The 21,546-nt window shown below is 36.0% G+C and overlaps 1 protein-coding gene across 1 annotated transcript in view; it reads left to right on the top strand.

Moving 5' to 3' along the window:
- LOC137654824 (uncharacterized) overlaps positions 1-21,546 on the top strand; it is a 103,755-nt gene that overhangs the window by 69,713 nt on the left and 12,496 nt on the right. Inside the window, exons 8-10 of the mRNA XM_068388780.1 lie at positions 12,027-12,563; positions 14,519-14,704; positions 17,290-17,418. Coding sequence (XP_068244881.1) covers positions 12,027-12,563; positions 14,519-14,704; positions 17,290-17,418 — 852 coding nt within the window. The remainder of the gene's footprint in view (positions 1-12,026; positions 12,564-14,518; positions 14,705-17,289; positions 17,419-21,546) is intronic.

Raw genomic sequence — 21,546 nt, forward strand, 5'->3', positions numbered from 1 at the left:
ATTGAGTTCTTTTTATGTTTAATCATTTATTAATATTTGCCAGAAAATGTTTTTTTTTCTTTGGTAGATAATCCATTTAGTCCTGAGATTTGTGAATATATATATATATATATATATATATATACACACACACACAATCTTATATTTCTCCCGAGTCTGTTACTGTTGTTATTATTTTTGCATATTTTCCTATGTCTTTTATTGTATTACTCATTTATGTAAACGTCAAATGGCTATCAAACTACTTGAGATTTAATCTTTTTAATCACGGATACCATTACATATATATCCTTTACCTGCCTTTATAGTAATACACCGATATGTTTGCATAACGCAATTTTCGCAACTTAAACTGCGTAACATCTGACCATGCCATCGTAACCTACCTACGTGCGCGCGTGGGCACCTTTGCCCCCCCCCCCCCTGGGGGGGGAGGACCAAGAATGGCGTATATCCTTGTAGGTGGGCCTGCAACATCGGGTATATAGATGACGTAATCCTTTGCAACCTCCTCCCCCCTCCGTATCTTTTCATCTCCCTGGAATGCTCGTTCGACCTTATGCTCCTTGCACGGAGGAGGGGGATTTTGTGCGAGCATAACCGGTAAAGGAATCTTTATTAAGTCGGTTAAACTAATGCTCTTGTGCTTAGAGAGATAAAAACGTATTAGATGCCATTTGAGGTTTTAAGTAAGGTCTTTTACTGGGGATATTGTGATGGGTACTCGTTACTTTGCAATGAGGGGGATTTAAAGATTTTATTTTTAATCCCCCTCTCTCTCTCTCTCTCTCTCTCTCTCTCTCTCTCTAAGAGCATATGGAATCTCTGCTGATGCACTAAGAATTCTCTAAGACATCCAAAATCATTGTAACTCTCTCTCTCTCTCTCTCTCTCTCTCTCTCTCTCTCTGTATCCAAAACAAATGGAATCTCCGTGGATGCACTAAGTCTTTGAGATATCCAAAATCATTGTAACTCTCTCTCTCTCTCTCTCTCTCTCTCTCTCTGTATCCAAAACAAATGGAATCCCCGTGGATGCACTAAGTCTTTGAGATATCCAAAATCATTGTAACTCTCTCTCTCTCTCTCTCTCTCTCTCTCTCTCTCTCTGTGTCCTCGAATGTGCAACCAGTTTGCTCATTTTCTAAATCTTCTGTTATTTGATCTTTTTCTCTTTCCTTGTCTAGAGTTTTACTTACATGCATTATATTTTTGTCATACCCATTCATCATCATGAGCCATAGCTAGTCCATTGGAGCACAAAGACCTGAGAGATGTCCTTCCACATGTCTGTTTATGGTCTTTCTATGCCAGTCTGTACTCGCAATTTTTTCTTTTTTATTTTTGTTCGTCAATCCATCGTCTTTTATTCTGTCCCCTACTTCGTTTGCGCTCTATAGTGACCCATTCTGTTATTCCTAACCTCCATCTAATATATTATCTGTCATTCTCCTTATATGCCCTGGCCATGTCCATTTCCTTTTCTTACACGTTGTTTCAATATCCTCTACAATAGTTTGCTCTCGCATCCATGTTGCTCCTTTTCTGTCTGTGTTATTCCAGTCATTATTCTTTCCTCAGCTCTTTGAGTTGAAACTTGCTTATGCTCGAGTCTAAGGCTCCAGGAAGGCTCCAAGTTTCTGATGCATTAGTTAGTACTGGTACGAACATCTGATTGAACACTTTTCTTTTTAGAGAAAGTGGCATTTTAATTTTCATAATCTCATTTTGTATGTTTATAAATGCATATGTCGCGTTCTTAACAAGACCGTGGCATATGCATTTATACACACAAAATGAGATTATGAAAATTAAAATGGCACTTTCTCTAAAAAGAAGAGTATTTAACCAATTTTATCAAGTCAGCAAAAACCAAACTGCATTTATACACACAAAATAAGATTATGAAAATTAAAATGTCACTTTCTCTTAAGAGAAGAGTATTTAACCAATTTTATCAAATCAGCAAAAACCAAACTATGAAACACAGTTCCTCGTTTGTCAATGAAGTAATCGAGAGGAGCAACGTGTTATTTCTTCCGATCGAAGATGCCAGAGTAACTTGCCAAGTTTCCCAGCTATCCATTGAATGAGAGAACGAGCCTTGACGGCCGGCCATTATCTCGTTGAATGGCATCTATTGTGAGGCGCGGTGCCGTTGCTAATGAATGGCGAGATGTGCACCTTCTTAACGCTTTACAAAAGCCACTCTTTATTATGCTTACTGGGTTAGGCGGGGTCAAAGTGGGGTTGGGGGAGGTAAGGTTGGTATTAGGAGTGGCGTTGGGCTTTACATACTCCTACTCCCTCCTCTCCGACTCCCCCTCCTACTAACCTCTCCTACTCCCCATCCTCCTCCTACTCCCCCTCCCTCCTCTCCTACTCCTCCTCCTTCCCCTCCTACTCCCCTCCTTCCCCTTCTACTCCCCTCCTTCCCCTTCTACTCCCCCTTCTTCCCCCCCCTCCTTCCCCTCCTACTCCCCTTCCCTCCCCTCCTACTCCCCTTCCCTCCCCTCCTACTCCTCTCCTCTCCTCCTTCCCCCGGCACACTCATTCGCTTGTTTGCTGAAAAAAAGTAGGAGTGCCACCACCTGGTGGTGCACGTAAGGAATCCTGATGATGCAAATAGCACAAGAGGAGGAGTTCCGGTGTGTTTGAGTATGCATTTGTAAACAAACATTCTCTGGACAATAGTGGGTTTCATTGTTTCGCGTTGTGGAATGTTTGAATTTGGTTTTACGTAAGTTAAATCCATAATTTTCATGCTAATGTTTAGTGTGTTTAAACATTCATGAGTTTCTGCATAAATTAGGGGAAGTTAATTGTGATTCCTTTTCTGATACTACAGTAATAGGGAACCCTTCTTTCGAGAGGTAGATGTATGTAACGATAAGATTAACTGTGTGTATCCGTGGCTATGGGAAAGACATAGTTTTGATGCTTCTTTTGTTTCTTGAGGTTTTTGAGTTGTTCATTAGATTAACACAACACGAAATATAAATGATTAGTGTGGATTTTTATTTCTTATAGTGGCAAAGGCTCATAAATTTCTGTAGGTTTAATAGATATTTTCTTGTCCTGCTCAAGTTGTTAAACTGGTTATATCCATGTGCCACATCAATCAAATCAGGTAATCAAGTTAGAAAGAAACTGTTGTGGCACACTATAATTTTTCTATAATCATACAAATTGTGGCACAATGTTAGACAAATCAGGTAGTTTAAATTTAGAAAGATTCTATTGTGGCACACATTATCATATCTCTGTATAGTATCAGACAAATCCGGTAGTTTAAAGTTAGGAAGCAACTTTAGTGGCGCGCACTATAATTTCTCTATACAGTATCAGACAAATCCGGTAGTTTAAAGTAAGAATGGAACTTTAGTGGAACACACCATTATTTCTCTATACAATATTAAACAAATCAGGTAGTTTAAAGTTAGAAAGGAACTATTTTGGCACACATCATTTCTCTTTACAGTATCTGACAAATCATATAGTTTAAAGTTAGAAAGGAACTCTTGTGGCGCCCATTATCATTTCTCTGTACAGTATCAAACAAAATCAGACAAATCCGGTAGTTTTAAGATAGAAAGGAACTATTGTGGCACACATAATTTTTCTACACAGTATCAGAAAAATCCGGGAGTTTAAAGCAAGAAAGAAACTATTTTGGCAAACATTATCATTTCTCTTTACAGTATACAGTATCAAACAAATCCGGTAGTTTAAAGCAAGAAAGGAACTATTGTGGAACACATTATCATTTTTCTATACAGTATCAGACAAATCCGGTAGTTTAAAGTAAGAAGGGAACTATTGTGACACACATTATCATTTTTCTACAGTATGCAGTATCAGACAAATCCGGTACTTTAAAGTAAAAAAGGAACAATTGTGGCACACATTATCATTTTTCTATACAGTATCAGACAAATCCGGTAGTTTAAAGTAAGAAAGGAACAATTGTGCCACACATTATCATTTTTCTATACAGTATCAGACAAATCCGGTAGTTTAAAGTAAGAAAGGAACTATTGTGGCAAACATCATTTTTCTACACAGTATCTGACAAATCCGGTAGTTTAAAGTAAGAAAGGAACAATTGTGGCACACATTATCATTTCTGTAATCTCTGTCTCTCAAGGGCGGGTTATATTATCAGGTGCGAGTCGAGTAGATTACAAAACTTGGTTCGGGTGATGACGTTGGTATACCCGGCTGGTGTCGGTCAGGTTTATCTTGTTCCCTGAGACCTCGTTCTTATCTTGGGAGATGGGCAAACCAAAGTTCGGTTTTATTTCTAACCCCATAATCAGTCTGTAGGAAGATGGCGTCTTGTTCTTTATGGCTTAGAGGAAAAAGATATTTATAGAAGATATCTCTCATCTTGTAATGTCTATTTTGACTGAACCGATGGTGATTGCATTTGTTATGGGAATCAATTTCTTCATTTCAGTGTTTCCATATCTATATTCTATGGGGAACAAGTTTTAAATTGTTTATGGGAATCAATTTCTTCATTTCAGTGTTTCCATATCTATATTCTATGGGGAACAAGTTTTAAATTGTTTATGGGAATCAATTTCTTCATTTCAGTGTTTCCATATATATATTCTATGGGGAATAAGTCTTAAATTATTGTAATTTTTCTGTAAACTTAGAATATACTTATATATTGGTAAACATTGGTTGTTAATAGAAATTTCTTACAATCCGAGATATATGGAAGAATATATTTCCTTCTATTTACAAGGTAGAAAATAGTGATTAGTAATAGAAATTTCTCACAATTCGAGAATTTGGAATGTGATACTCCTTTCTATTTCCAAATAGGTAAATAGTGATTGGGAATAAAACTCTCACAATCAGAGAATTTAGAAGAATTACTTCATTCTATTTCCATTTAGGTAAATAGTGATTGGTAATGATAATTCCCTTTTACTAAAATTTTGGTAATGCCAATTCCCTTTTACTAAAATTTTGGTAATGACAATTCCCTTTTACTAAAATTTTGGTAATGACAATTCCTTTTTACTAAAATTTTGGTAATGACAATTCCCTTTTACTAAAATTTTGGTAATGACAATTCCCTTTTACTAAAATTTTGGTAATGACAATTCCCTTTTACTAAAATTTTGGTAATGACAATTCCCTTTTACTAAAATTTTGCAATAACAAGGAAGCAATACGATCATTGAGATAAACTTCTCCCAATACTTTTATATCGTAACGATATTTATTTAACCAGACAATCGGAAGCTGGGATCTCCATCCATTCCCGCATTTTATTTTTTATGACCCAATCCATCTCTCGCCACGAGACAGGCGTCTGCATAAGAAGGAACCAGGGTTGCCAAAAGGCGGATTTTTTTTTTTTTGGGGGGGGGTGGGGGGGGAGGGGTTGGCTAATGACGGAAAAATAAACCCACAGAGGGATCTCCATCGTTTCAATTTCCGATTTCTGCTTTACTCAATGTAATGGTTTCGTGATACTTCTTCAGTCCTCTTAAGAAGTATCACGAAACTAGTCAGGACTTAATCGTATATTTCGTATTTTCATTTTCCCTGTGGTTCTTCTGCATCTGAGCATCACGTTTTCCTGTGATTTTTACGCATATATATATATATATATATGTATGTATATATATATATATATATATATAGTTGATATTTATGGCATTTTTAACTATAACATAAAGTATAGAAATTGCAATGAAATTTGGTTAATTTAGCCTATGTTTTGATGGTTTTCGGTACTACACCGTACAAAGGCTGATTTCCTTACTAGGCAGAATTCTTAGGTAGAACCAGTCAGTGGCAACACTGAGTGACGAACGCATCAAGAGGGAGACACTCGCTCTTTCCTCGGTATATATGGACACTCGGCATTAGCCATCCATCAGAGTGAATAATTGTACAATGGACAGTTGTATTGATCGGATGAAGATATATTAGAGTCCTTGCAAGACATCAGGATATGAATGGATAGGTTTCTATACTCCTATTTATGGAGTAGGGTCATTATATGCGACGTCCTTCTTTCACGGTGCCTTGAGGTTGGGGTCTGACTAGGCTGGATAGATGAGAGAGAGAGAGAGAGAGAGAGAGAGAGGCTTATAAGATACTGTTTTTTTTATCATCGTAATGATAGGATTAATTTTATATACATCCTTAAACGTAAAATGAATATATATATAATATATATATATATATATTCAGGCTTCAAATTTCAATTTTTAAATGTTTCTTCATATTCAATAGGTTAGAATAAGTTTTTTCCATGTAGGGAAATGGAGTGAGGGTACTTTTTTCGGTATCAACGTAATGATAGGATTAATTCTATACACATTTAGGCTTCAAATTCCCGTTTTTTTTAATGTTGATTCATACCCAGTTGGTTGGAAGAAAAGTTTTTTCTTGATAGGGAAATGTATGTTTAGAATGATGTTGGTACTTTAATGTAGTGTTATTAGTGAATGAAATTTTGATCTCGCATCACAAACCCCTATGTTCTGAAATTAATTTGCTTAAATGTATTTCATATGAATTCCATAAGATTGCTCGAATGATGTTTTTTTCTGATTTAAATGAGAAAAAAGTATATAGAATGTGATATTTTTAAGGTAACGCAATTAACCTTCTACCTTAATGATATGATTTCCAAAGTATATATATATATATATATATATAATATGTTTATATATATATATATATATAATATGTTTATATATATATATATGTGTGTGTGTGTATATATATATATATATATATATAACGTAACATTTTATAGATCTAAAAAGAATATATATAGAATATGATATTTTTAAGGTAACGCAATTAACCCTTCTACCTTGATATGATATCCAAACTTCTTATATAAGGTAACGTTTCATAGATCCTTTGTGAATCCCGAATCATTGATAATTGCGTAAAGGTCAATTGCTATAAATTGATTCTTCCCACGGTGATAAACATAGATAGATCCTTAAGTGGTAAATCACCATATCCTTTAAAGGAAAAAAAAAAAGATATCTCCCAATGACGTGTCCAGTGAAATGCTAGAATGAAAAATTTGATTGTGACAACGAAACGCTTGTATCCATTATCATTTCAGATGATTTAAACTTATTTTACTACTTCATTAAGTAGATAAGAGCCATGTACTTGCCTTGTCTGATATCACAGCTGCTATTCATGATTTCGTGTTTGATAAGATGTCTAAGTACCAGTACATACGTCCGGTACAAACGGGTTATTCGTGATTCTTTCTTCTTCCTTTCATTTTCTTTTCTTCTTTCGCTTTTTCTTCTTCTTCTTCTTCTTCTTCTTCTTCTTCTTCTTCTTCTTCTTCTTCTTCTTCTTCTTCTCTCTCTTCCATTAGTTAGGCCTACATATTTCATGTTACGATGAAACGTCTCAACTATCATCGTCGTGAATGAATCGTAATATTTTATATATTAAAAAGAATAGTCGGCTTATGATATTTTTGTGAAGGTCCATAATATGACATGGCTAAATGTGCCTTTATACGTTAGTTTATAAAAAAAATGTTCCCTATAATTTATTTTTGTGAAGGTCAATAAAAAGACATGGCTATATGTTTTTCGCTCACGTTTGCATAACCCAGTTTCTTTCATTTACCAATTACCTCTAGCGGTTGTTTTTTTTTTTTTTTTTTTTTTTTTTTTTTTTTTTTTTTTTTTTTTTTTTCCAATTCTCTGCTCGTGAATAAAAACAGGGCATGGCTGCCACCATTTTTGGTAGGTACAGTACATCAAAAGGTCCCGTCTGTTTGTTTAGTGTGTTGGCTCAATTTCAAGCGATTGTTTGATCAGTTTCCTTACTGGGGAAGAGAGAGGGAAAATTTCTTAAAAAAAAAAAAGACTTGAGTAAAGTTCTCTTGTGAATTAGAAAGCATTAATCCGTTAGTTTCGATCATGAACTGTGAATTTTATTTTGTGCGCATTTTATAGCTGGACTGGGTTTACAGTGATAGGTAGGTAAGAGGGAAAGAATAGTCAAATCCTATCTTGCTAACTTTTAGATTCTTGTACTACTCGAGGTGAAATAGCCTATAGTTCAAAATCTCTCTCTCTCTCTCTCTCTCTCTCTCTCTCTCTGGTACTCTTGTTTCCGAGGTACAGTTGGACACAGGAATTCCTGGCACACCTTGATGAATTTGTACCCTGTCACACCGTTACTGCGGGGCGAGTAACCAAATACATAGCACAGGAGGGAGATAAAAGAGTAGTGGGCGGTGCTACATATACGAACTCGCAGCGTAGTAAAGCTGTGACAAGGTGCACTTCCTCATAGCAAGGAGTGCCGGGAACTCGTGTGTCCAACTGTACAAGCCTCTACTCGCAGCCGATGAACCTGTGTTTGAATCCCAAGCTAGGAGAAGGCTGTTTTAGTGCGGGTCCTATAAATTCCAGTATGTATATGTTTACTTAATTATTATTATTATTAATATATAAGCTACAACCGTAGTTGGAAAAGCAGGATGCTATAAGCCCAAGGGCTCCAACCGGATAAAATAGCCCATTGACGAAAATAAATAAATATACCATATGAGAAGTAATGAACAATTAAAATTGAATATTATAAGAACAGGAACAACATTAAAACATATCTTTCATATATAAACTATAAAAAGAGAATTGTCAGCCTGTTCAACATAAAAAGCAGTGAATTACTTGCTTGAATGCTAGTCGAAGGCAATGGGTCATCTGGAATCACGAGGGGAGTAGATGGAAGTATACAGTGTTAATAAATATCCAGTAACATACCAGGGTATGAAAATTGAGAGCCTCGACTAATTAATCCTTATATCACGAACTCAATGGGGTTTTTTATCGTGATTCTTCTTTGACGGAAATTGTATTCTCTATCGAGTTACCATATCTTTTATTGACAGTATAATCTGTACCTCTACCAACGCAGTTGGAGGGGGGGGGTATTTTTTCACTCCTGGTTTTTTTTTTTTTTAACAACTTCTTGGCTACAATTTTACTCATAGAGTAGTGAAACTTTCATGGATTAATGGTTGGGTTGAGACGTGGAAGTGATTCTGTTTTGCGAGTCCTAGGCCAAATTTAAGGTCAAGGTCGAGCAACAGGTCGACCGAAATAACTCTAAACCTTAAGGCTGAGTTTTGCACATGGTTGTCACATAGACTTCAAATACGTCTATGGTCTAAATTAATTATGGGAAAGGCAAGTTGGTTTTGAGAAATAAGCTGCAGTGGCGGAGGTCTGCACTCAGAGTGCTTCTGTTTTTCTCTCGATTTTTTTTCATGTTGTAATTCATTAGCAGATACATTTTAGCGAATATTTACTTGTGGTATTGATACGCAAACATGTATTGTTTTACATATACTATTTATTAAATCTGAAAAATATTCTTCGGCACTTTGTGTAGATCCGTATTAGCTAGTGTCAAGTTATCTTCATTTTCACATAACTAAAAAAAAATTATAGATAATAACTACAGTGCATGAGTTCTGATTTTTACAAGCATGTTTATGAAAATAAAAAGTCAGATAAGAATATGATAAAACATGTATCATGTCACCGTCGTTTCCGGCAACACGAAATACATCATTGATAGCACAGGGTGGGAACTTGGTGCAAGTGTCGTGGCATTCATACACTGCAAGCTTCTCTTAAATGATAGGAAATTGTATTTATTGTTTTATAAGCATACACTGGCGTCCCAACAGCAATGGTCATCGAAATATGATAATGTTTTTAAGAAATTAACATGGGAAAAAGGGCTTGTCACTCCGGTTAACAAATTGCTAACCGTTTTCTGTATATTCAGGTTATGAACATTTCAGTTTGGTGTGATTATAAGAGTGAATAAAAGAAACAGTTGAAAAATCATCTCAAAAGGAAGTGTATCGCTGACAGTGATTAACGTTTGTGAAATAAAGACTCAGTCTCCAAGAAGATTGATAACTTATAATGACTGGCATCGCTTTACATTGGAAACCCTTTGGATAAACTCCAGTGTCAATTATAGTGTTTACGAACGTTTGTGAAACTGAAATGTAGCTAGTTTTTTTGTGTTTACCAACCTCGAACGTTTGTGAAACTGAAATGTAGCCAGTTTTCTTGTGTCTACCAACCTTGAACGTTTGTGAAACTGAAATGTAGCCAGTTTTGTTTCTACCAACCTCGAACATTTGTGAAACTGAAATGTAGCCAGTTTTTTGTGTCTACCAACCTCGAACGTTTGTGAAACTGAAATGTAGACTGTTTTCTTGTGTCTACCAACCTCGAACGTTTGTGAAACTGAAATGTAGCCAGTTTTCTTGTGTCTAGCAACCTCGAACGTTTGTGAAACTGAAATGTAGACTGTTTTCTTGTGTCTACCAACCTCGAACGTTTGTGAAACTGAAATGTAGCCAGTTCTGTTTCTACCAACCTCGAACGTTTGTGAAACTGAAATGTAGCCAGTTTTCTTGTCTACCAACCTCCTCGTGCTTAGTGAATGGAAGAGATATTCTGAGGATTATGTATTCGGTGAAGTGAAGAAAACAGAGTGAAAGCGAAAGAAAATGGAGGAGAAAATCCTGGAAAACTGAGTGGGATCAGATTGTCATGAGCTCTGCCCCCTCCTCATCCTTCCCAAGCGTCATCATGTTATCTTTGTTGAATATCTCTCTGGGTAAGGTTTTGGGTCATGAGGTTAGGTTATCAAGGTCATTTAGATATACGACAGTACATGGTAATAAATGAAGAGTTTTTATGTTAACGTTTGCTTTTAATGTTTGTAATTTTTTTCACAAAAATGTTTTATGGAAAATTTGTCCTCGTAAATTGAACTGTGTGATGAAATAAGTGTATATCTGTTGATCTCTCTGGGTAGGTTTGGGTCATCTGAGGTTAGGTTATCAAGGTCATTTAGATTTACGGCAGTGCGTGGAAATAAATGAGGCGTTTTTATGTTAATGTTTGTAACTTTTTTTCTTCACAAAAATGTTTTATGGAATGTTTGTCCTCGTAAATTGAACTTTATGATGAAATAAGTGTATATTTGTTGATCTCTCTGAGTAGGTTAGGTTATCAAGGTCATTTAGATATACGACAGTACATGGAAATAAATGAGGCTTTTTTATGTTAAAGTTTGCTTTAAATGTATGTAACGTTTTTCACAAAAATTTTATATGGAATGTTTGTCCTCATAAATTGAAATGTGTGATGAAATAAGTGTATATCTGTTGATCTCTCTGAGTAGGTTAGGTTATCAAGGTCATTTAGATATACGACAGTACATGGAAATAAATGAGTTTTTTATCTTGACGTTTGCTTTTAATATTTGTTACGTTTTTCACAAAAATGTTTTATGGAATATTTGTCCTGGTAAATTGAAATGTGTGATGAAATAAGTGTATATTTGTTGTTCTCTCTGAGTTGGTTAGGTTATCAAGGTCATTTAGATATACGACAGTACATGGAAATAAATGAGTTTTTATGTTGACGTTTGCTTTTAATATTTGTAACGCTTTTCACAAAAATGTTGTGTGTAATGTTTGATTGTCCTGGTAAATTGAACTGTGTTAGGAAATAAGTGTATATTTGGTTTCTTGATTATTTTGTGTTTTGAATGACTATATCATTGTGTTTATAAAAGACTTAGTGGATTTAAGTGTTCATTAATGTTTGAATCAAAATGAGTGCTATAGTTTAGTGTAGATATTGTTAGTGTTAGTAATAAAATGTAACCCAGGTTTCGAGTAATTAATTGTAATCTAGTTTAGAGCTTCTTTATGTTAATTTTTTAGTTTTCTAATTTATAAAATTTAATATATCAATAAGGTTATAAAATTCCATGATATTGTAGGCAGAAGCCAATGGCTATAAACGATAACCCTTAAATTTTAGTTGCATCTTTGCATAGAAGCAGAAGAATTCGCCCAAAAAAAAAAGTTAATAAGGAATTAAAAGCCCACACAAAATGTAACGTTAGTGCTTCTTTTATTTTTATTTTTTTTTTCATTTTGTTTTTGTTTTTCATTAGACGGAGACTTACCCAAGAAACCCAGTGAGGGTAAAACAGCCTTGTCTACTTCTTCCACTTCTTCTTCGGGAGTTGGTGGGAGTAGTAACGTCTCCAACACCATCAGTAACACCACCGCCACCAATCCTTTATATCCCCAACCACCTGTGATGATGCCTGCTGCTGCTGCTCCTGCTGCTACTACTACTACCACTGCTGCTGCTCTCACTCCCCCTCCTGTTAGTCTCATCACCTCAATGGGGCATCACCTCCCTCCTCGGCCAAAACGTCCGACATTTTTGCCCATCAAGAATCATGCCCGTCCCGCTCACTCCTTCCCCTTCAATGAAAAGCAGTCTCCCAGCACGCCCTCTGCTGTTCCCCCTTCTCCTGCTGGTGGTGGTGGTGGTGGTGTTATGAAAGGAGGTCGCATGAGCCCTTCTTCCTCCTCCACATCAGCCCATCATCATCATCAGAATGCACCTTCCTCTTCCCCCTGCTCCTCATCCTCGCCGTTGCTCACCAGCCTGACCAATAGCATGTACCAGTTATCTGCAGGTGCGAGGTTGATCGTCTTGTGTTGTTGTTGTTGTTGTTGTTTACCTTTTTCATTTGATTTGATGCTATCTTCTTCTTCTTCTTCTCTGCTCTGTTGTGCTTTTGATCGCTCCTCCATTTCCTGGATGCTTTATTTTTTTGGTTGGCTGTAACAGTCATGATTGATGTCTGGCTGTGACACTGGCGTGGCTGATGCCTTTGGCTGTGACACAGTCATGGCTGATGCCTTTGGCTGTGACACAGTCATGACTGATGTCTATGGCTGTGATACAGTCATGACTGGTGCCTTTGGCTGTGACACAGTCATGACTGGTGCCTTTGGCTGTGACACAGTCATGACTGGTGCCTTTGGCTGTGACACAGTCATGACTGGTGCCTTTGACTGTGACACAGTCATGACTGATGTCTGACTGTTACACTGTCATGACTGATTCATTGGCTGTGACACAGTCATGGCTGATGCATTTGACTGTGACACAATCATGGCTAATGCTTTTGGTGAAGGACAAGCGTTGATGCATGTTGAGGTTTTTTTTAGATGCAAGTCTGTGTCAGGTTCTTTTATGATTTTAAATTTTTTTGCTTTGGATTGTATTTTTCAAGCTTGTAACTTCTTTAGACATAGATGCTTTGTTTCAGCCGGAAAAGGACTTTGTGGTATTATAATTGAAGGTAGTGCCTGAGGTATGTCTAAACTTGGGTATTATTTGGTGGATGTAATTAATTTGAGGTTCATTAACTTGATTATTAATGGCAGGCATTTTTTTTTAATAATTTTTCATCTCCTAAATAAAGCTATGCAAATGAAGATACATTTTTTCTGACAAGAGTTTTTGTGTATTCGTTTAATACATAGCTTGACATATTGAGTTTCACAAATCATAAGAATTTCACTTTTTCGTAATTTTCAGTGAATACAGAACAAAAAATATGTCATAAGAATTTAACTTTTTCGTAATTTTCAGTGTATACAAAACAAAATTATAATTTATTATTCGATCAATTAAATGGTATTCCAACTATTACGTCTAAACACTGTAATTCCCTATATTGTTTTTCACCAAGTGACATGGGTTTATACTTTTGAAGAATGCCTGCCATAGAAAACGGGAGTAATATCGCCTTATGGATGGGATTAAATATATAGCTAAACTGAACTTACATTTTGCATGCTTATCTTTAATTAATCGTCTCCGCTTCATTTAATTAGAATTGTCATGAATTTAGTTAATTTGCTTGATTGCAATGTTAATTTTGTTTTATTTTTATTTTTACTGCTGTAATCTTCGAGTTAAGTTTATTTCCGTTGCTTTAGTCTTTATTTATTACACATTTTTAGGTTCTAATGTTCCTATGGTATAACAAGGTAGATTTGGTAGTCAGAAAGTGTTAATATTTTTGGGTAGCCCATGTCGAATAGGAAGCGTCCCGTAATGTATATATTCTCTTACAGAAATATAGTTAACAGATGTATAGTATTAATGCCTTATATGTTTTAACCCAAAACTCATAATATTTAAATGTTATCTTGCATTCCAGGAAAAATATTTCTTAATGTTATTAACCAATTGGATATTAATAACTAAATTACATTTTCTTTGTTCTAATAATGCATTTAATGTTAATTTTACAGGGTTGATTATTTTGTCTTGTAAATATAAGTTAAAATGTTGTATGCTTATCGCTCTCCTTAATATACTATAGTTAGTTCTTTTTAGTGAGGCAGATTTGCACCGACCCGCAAGGGTGCCCTTTTAGCTCGGAAATGTTTCCTGATCGCTGATTGGTTGAACAAGATAATTCCAACCAATCAGAGAGCAGGAAAAATTTCCGAGTTATAAGGGCACCGCTGCGAGTCGTTGCAAATGCCCCTCATTAGAAAAAAAAAATTGAGCATAGTATGTTTTTATTCAAAAGTTTTTCGTTCTAATAACATTGTAACATCTTATAAACAGTGGCTACGCCCTCTGCTGCTGCTGCAGGTGGTACCCCTACTGGCGGAGATGTCATGGGCGTGGTGACCTCAGCTGCCACGCCCACTGTGTCAACCACAAGTGCCCCTACCACCACCACTTCGACCTCAACCACGACGCCCACTAACGCCACTTCTATGGTGCCTAGAAGAGGGAAAACGCCTTACGGTAAGTGGACAGAGAGCTGGATTTCCCTTGGTTGTTTTCGGATGTTTAAGTCATAGATTTACAGTACTTGTGAATTTAATTTTGTATTATTTATTACAAAGTCTTCCTTTTAAATAGTAGTTCAGCTTCCCGTGAAGCTGAAATACTTCTATTTAAAATGGTTCAATGTTTAAATCATATTTGATGAAACTCTTAATTAGGGTTGTTGTATTCTATTGGAAAAGTCCCTGCTTTACAATCTGTTGGACAAGGGTTCGAGACCTACTAAAGCTCGATAGTTTCTAGTAGTGTCTGCAATCTCACCTTCCATGTAAGCAGGGGATGGGGTGTTTTGGTGTTAGCCCTTAGGTCTGCCTGCTGAGTCATTAGCATCCATTGCCTGGCCCTCCCTGGTCCTAACTTAATGGAGAGGTGCCCTTGGACGATAATCATATTTTTATAGGGTCTGTCTCTAGGGTATTGTCCTAACCATTGCAATTGCCGTTCATGAATGACCTTTGAACCTTTAATAAACTTAAGAGCAGTGCTTGATCGAGGGGTACATAAATATCTCTCTCTCTCTCTCTCTCTCTCTCTCTCTCTCTCTCTCTCTCTCTCTCTCTCTCTCTCTCTCTCTCTCTCCTGGAGGACAGTTTATCGTCTGTAATGGGATCTTTGTCAGCAGAAATTTGATGCATATTTTATGGCTAATACTGTCACCACTATGTGGCGTATCTTATCTTCCATTACTTTCTTGATTTGTGCTCGGTTATTTGATCATGGTATCCAACCTGTCATGCTGGCAATTACCACATTTTCTCACAGCTTGAAGCTTACTACTGTGAATATTCCTTAATTTTATCACGACTCAACTCTATTCTGGTGGACAGTATGTATTCTCGAAACTTTTAAAACTTACACTTTTTTAAAAAAAACGTAAAATATTTATCGGAAATTCTCCGTAAAAAAATACTGTTCTGAGCCGTATTTCAGTAAAATACAGGCGACCGTAATTTTTACCCTACTTTGTTATTATCTTTTACGGGTTGGTGACCGTAATATCACTCCTTAACGTCAGTATATCCGTTTTGAAAGCGGTAAATGCCTGGCAACATTTATTCCAGGATTTCTACCGTTTTTTTACTACAAATTTTTAAGCGTATAGTATATTCCTTTGGAATTTAACTACGTTGGTCAAAACATTTATTTGATTTAAGATTAAAAATTTCTCATCATAATATGACTTAAAGCTTTCAGCTGGAAATTGGTATAGTCATGTATCAGTTAAGGAAACACAAATAAATTTAATAGGTATATTATTCAATAAAACTTTAGGTATATTGGCTAATTTAATGGAACTATTTATGTCAATGAAGAATATGTATCTCTAACACTCGGAATTTTAATTAATGTAAATATCAACCACAATGGCATTTAATACCGAATTCTACCTTTGGGAATGTATATCCACTGGAAATTCTTTTATGATAAATGCTTCTGGGTGGGCAAGGATTCGAACCTATGCCCTAATCCGAAACAATGCCTGCAGGGACGACTTTACCAATAGAGCTAACAAGAGAGAATAATGAAATATGTGTGAAGGTATTTATAGTAGATCAAAGTTGGAGAAAGAGATCAATAAGCCTGATTATTAACTCCAAAAATAGATGCATTGGCGGAATAGTTTGAACCGGGAGGAATGAGAAAGTACAATGACGTATGTTTGTGGTAATATACATTCAGAATTCTTTGTGTCTTAATAATTCTTCGAACGAAATTTTCTGGCTGGCGATTTCAATGCTTTTCGTTTTAGTTTTAGACCAGCCTTTGTTATTATTACTACTAAGCTACAACCCCTGTTGGAAAAGCAGGGTGCTGTAATCCCAAGGGTTCCAATAGGGAAAAATAGTCCAGTGAGGAAAGGAAATCAAGAGGATTTCAATGCTCGTCACTTAAAATTTAGACCAGCCTTTATCATCATTATGACTATTAAGCTACAACCCCTGTTGGAAAAGCAGGATGCTGTAATCCAAATGTCTCCAAAAAGGAAAAATAGCCCAGTGAGGAAAGGAATTAAAGATGATTTCAATGCTCTTCACTCAAGTTTTATACCAGCCTTTGTTGTTGTTATTACTAGCGAAGCTTCAACTCCTCCATGAAAAGCAGGATGCTCTAAGCTCCATGAAAAGCAGGATGCTCTAAGCCCAAGGGCCCTAACAGGGAAAAATAGCCCAGTGAGGTAAGGGAGTAAAGAAATAGATAAAATACAAGAGAAGTAATTAACAATTCATGTAAAATATTTTAAGAACAGTAACAACATTAAAATAGATCGTTCATATATAAAATTTAAAGAGACATATATCAGCCTGTTCAACATAAAAACCTGAAAATTTGAACTCTTGAAATTGTGTTTTCTAAGTAGACCTGTCTTTTAGAGGTCTCTAAGTCATTGACACGTGTTCCTTAAATCGTTTATTTTCTCCTCTTTAGTATGATAAAAACGTCTAATTAAGCGAAATTTTCACGGACATATTCCTTGTAATTAAAATATGTCGCTCTGGAGATAATGACTTCGTTAATTAACGATAAATGCTCTACGACTGAAGGACCGAGATACAGCAGCTTCTGCTGTAGTAGATCAGTTTCTCCTGACGAGTGGAAGGGCTCGCTAGCGAAGACAACTCTCAGACTCAGAGATTTTTGCCCATGGCTGGGTATCATGGTAGTTGTGTGGGGTATGTTATTGGTGGGCATGTTGGATTTGAATTGTTTGATATGTACTATGGTACCATGAAAACGGACCACTGTAAAGATTTTAAGGTCGCTCATGAATGGCAGAGGCAAGGGACAGTGACACTACCCTAGCAAGCAGGACAATGCCTTAAGACTGACCATATGTATTATTTGATCAGCGCCCAAGCCCCCTCTCCATCCAAGCTAGGAACGGGGAGGGCCAGGCAATGACTGCTGATGACTCAGCAGATAGATCTATAGCCCCCCCCCAAACTTTAGCTCACAAGGATTGTCAGTTTGCTGACGTCAAAGGCACTAAAGAGTCTGAGCGGGACTCGTACCCCCGTCTAACAAAAAAAAAAAAAGAGGTTTATCGTGCAGTTCTTGAGTCTTGGTCCAGTTTACCGAACTGGGTATCATGGTAGTGTTGGGTACGTTGTATATGGGCAAGATGGATTTGTTTAATACACTTTAAGTACCCCAGTGTTTGGACTTTTTGCTTTTATTGGTACTGTGTAAACGGGTCACTTATTAGGCTAAAAAAGTATTTATCCGTATTTCTTGATCCAATTTACCGGAAATATTGGTGTATTTAGAATAGTAGTATTTTCAGAAGGGGGATTATAGAAAGCTGCCATAAAAGACGTATCCCTTAATGACAGGAAAGTAACGTTTGGAACATTATATTTTATTAATCTGCAAAAGTACTGTGCAAGAGGAGTTCCGTGTCCCTCTTCTTACACTGGAACTCAAACGCTGTTGGGAAACTTGAGTATTAATAACCCCCTTCTTACATTTATAGTCTATATGGTTGAGTCTTCCCATGCAAGGTTTATGTATCGTTTGGATTTTTTTTTTTTTTTTTTTTTTTTTTTTTTTTTTTTTTTTTTTTTTTTGGTGTGTCCCCGCACATCTGTCAAGTTTGTCCGTTTGTGGTAAGCGCTTTGATGTTTGAACTGTTATTTGATCAGTTAATTTCAGTCTGCCTTAGCATAATCTTAATTCCATAGTGGTGATTGATTGACTGATTTGAAGTTTCTGCCATCCTGACATTGGTATCGTATGACCCCCCTCTCTCTCTCTCTCTCTCTCTCTCTCTCTCTCTCTCTCTCTCTCTCTCTCTCTCTCTCTCTCTCGTACATTTTGTCATTTGATATTTATTTCGTAATTTAGTATATTAATTTTTGTGTGGGTCTTCTCTGCACATAATTTTTTTCCCTCTGTGAGTTTTAGCATTTATCAGTTTAACGTTCAAGTTATGCTTTTCTTTATCTTAAATTATATCAAAATCCTCGGCATTTTCCGTGCGACGAAGCATCAAGTTTAGGTCAAAGGAGAAAGGTCTCACATCCTCCAGGCTACAGCATTATGGAGCATGAGATAACAATGCTCAAATGCTCAGCATTTTATGCATGCCAGATTCACGAGGGCTTTCTTCGACAAAGACCAGGAATAAATCAAAGGTCTCTTTATCTCATGCATATACGTTAGTCTTTGTCTTGTATTCTTAGTGTATCCTGTTTTCCTGTAAGATGGTTGCATTAGCAACTTACGAATACCTTATCTGAAGAGATTAGGTATTCGAGATTAGATAGCGTTCTTGTTTAAAGGTTTAAAGGCGGCTCATGAATGGCAGAGGCAAGGGACAGTGACATTGCCCTATCAAGCCGGACAATAGAGGCTGACCATATATACATATGATCAGCGCCCAAGCTAGGAACAAGGAGGGCCAGGTAATGGCTGCTGATGACTCAGAAGATAAACCTATAGGCTCCCCCAAACCCTCATCCTTAGCTCAAAAGGATGGTGAGGTTGCAGCGACCAAAGGAACTAAATAGTTTGAGTGTGACTCGAACCCCAGTATGGGGTTCAGCAGTCAGGAACGTTACCGCATCGGCTTTTGGCTACCTTTCAGTAATTAACTACAGGGTGGTCAGTGGTGGAGAAATAAATATAAAAATGGCGTATATATTTCATTTAGATGATCATTAGTCATTCTTAGGTTTTAACCAATAAATTCCTTTACTATTTGGTCAACCAACTCTCTCTCTCTCTCTCTCTCTCTCTCTCTCTCTCTCTCTCTCTCTCTCTCTGTCAGTGTTAAATGAGGTGTAAAATACGGCTGAACGGTTGTGGAACATTATAAAAAAAAAACTTGACCCCTAAGTCGTCTTGAAATGGAACAAGTTACATCAGGAAGAAGATGGAGTTAAGATTTTTTTGTTCAATAAAGAAGGAATTGGCACACAACATCTTTACAAATAATATAAAACAAAGTGACCTCAGTTAAATTGATCATGGCTAGAATTTAAAGAATGAAGACTGATGAAACTAGATGTCCTCTTATTTAAATATAACTCTGAAAACAGGGAGAAGGACACTTTCCAGGGTGATCATAATCAGATACCATGATATATTTGGGGTGATATGTTTTGTTTTGGCCACAAACCCCACCCCCACCCCCCCCACCCCCCACCCCCACCCCCCCCACCCCCCCCAAAAAAAATATGAGGAAATCTTATTCATTAAATTTTTTTTTTTTTTTGGTGTTTAGACATCAGTAGTTTTGGGAAGTCTTCATGTGCATATATTTTTATTCTTTTAAGTTGTTGAAAACGATCTATTTTGGTCTTGGGTTCCTGTATAATTCCCGTATTGCCATATATTTATTATTAGTATTATTATTAGTATTATTTTTGTTGTGTTTTTCTTTTTTTTTCTTTTTTTGGTCAATTACAACTATATTTTTTGTTGTTAATTAATTGCTCGTAGACGGAAAAACAGGGGTCGAGTTACTGCGTAGTACTGCTTTGTAGAGGTACAGGAATTCTGAACTTTCATATTCATATTTAGGTTTTCTCGGCATCAATAATGTAGATATTATCTTATATATATATATATATATATATATATATATATATATATATATATATATATATATATATATTATAAATATTATATATATATATATATATATATATATATATATATATATATATATATATATATATACACACATTTATATATATATATATATATATATATATATATATATATATATATATATATATATATATCATCGATTGCCAAAAAAAATCCGTATTTATTATTATTTATTTTTCTCAATTTTTTAGGTCTATTACAAAGAGAATTTCTTGTTAATTATTTTTGCGTAGAGGGACAAACTGGGGTCGCGTCACTGCGTAGAAGAGGAACAGTAATTTTGATCATATATTTTAGCATTTAAACTTTTTCGGCATCAATAATGTAGCTATTATTTTTTCTATGACTTTTACATCTATCATACCTTGGATTGTATCGCTTCCTCGTATGATTTGATATTTATTATTATTCCACAAATTTCTCTTGGAGAAAATAATAAAATCTAGTTTTAGGTATTTGCCTGGAATGGGAGATTTATTATTCATGAAGTGTCTCTCAAATGCTTCTAGGAATATTGTTGCTCAATCAAGTTTGGCCTTCCAAGTTGAGGAAGATGAATCCAATATGGTTGAAAGAATAGTTTTTTATGCATTTATTTTAGGTAGGTCACTTGCCTTAGTTAGATAGGCACCGCGCATCACAAGGAACTGGCTATCCTTTGGTGAATTTAGCCAATGAATTGTACCAACCGTGTGTCACACAATTGTACATAATTCCTTTTGTACATATTATGCTTGTATCTTCGCTCTTCACTCGCACTAAAAAGAACCAGAATAAACATGTCTGCGTTTCTCCTATGTAACATTGTCATTTTCTCGAACATGAAATTTCCTGTTGCCTTGAGGTTTTGTATATAAAGGAGAGTGTTCCATAATAAATTACTGCCTTTGAGTTCACAACCTTCTCTCGGCCCGTCACAGAATCCTCTATGGATTTAGTCAGTCTGTGGAAAGAGAAAATGATAGAGACGACTGGTGAAAACTTTCCTTAGTTAGATAGGCACTTTGCATCACAAGGAATTGGCTATTCTTTGATGAATTTAGCCAATGAATCCTCTATGGATTTAGTCAGTCTGTGGAAAGAGAAAATGATAGAGACGACTGGCGAAATCTAACCGAGGCCCTTTGCATCAATAGGTGTAGGACGAGATGATGATGATGATTTGGACGTAATTGAAGTTCATATGA

Source organism: Palaemon carinicauda, chromosome 15 (assembly GCF_036898095.1).
Source record: "Palaemon carinicauda isolate YSFRI2023 chromosome 15, ASM3689809v2, whole genome shotgun sequence".
In the NCBI taxonomy this organism is placed as follows: domain Eukaryota; kingdom Metazoa; phylum Arthropoda; class Malacostraca; order Decapoda; family Palaemonidae; genus Palaemon; species Palaemon carinicauda.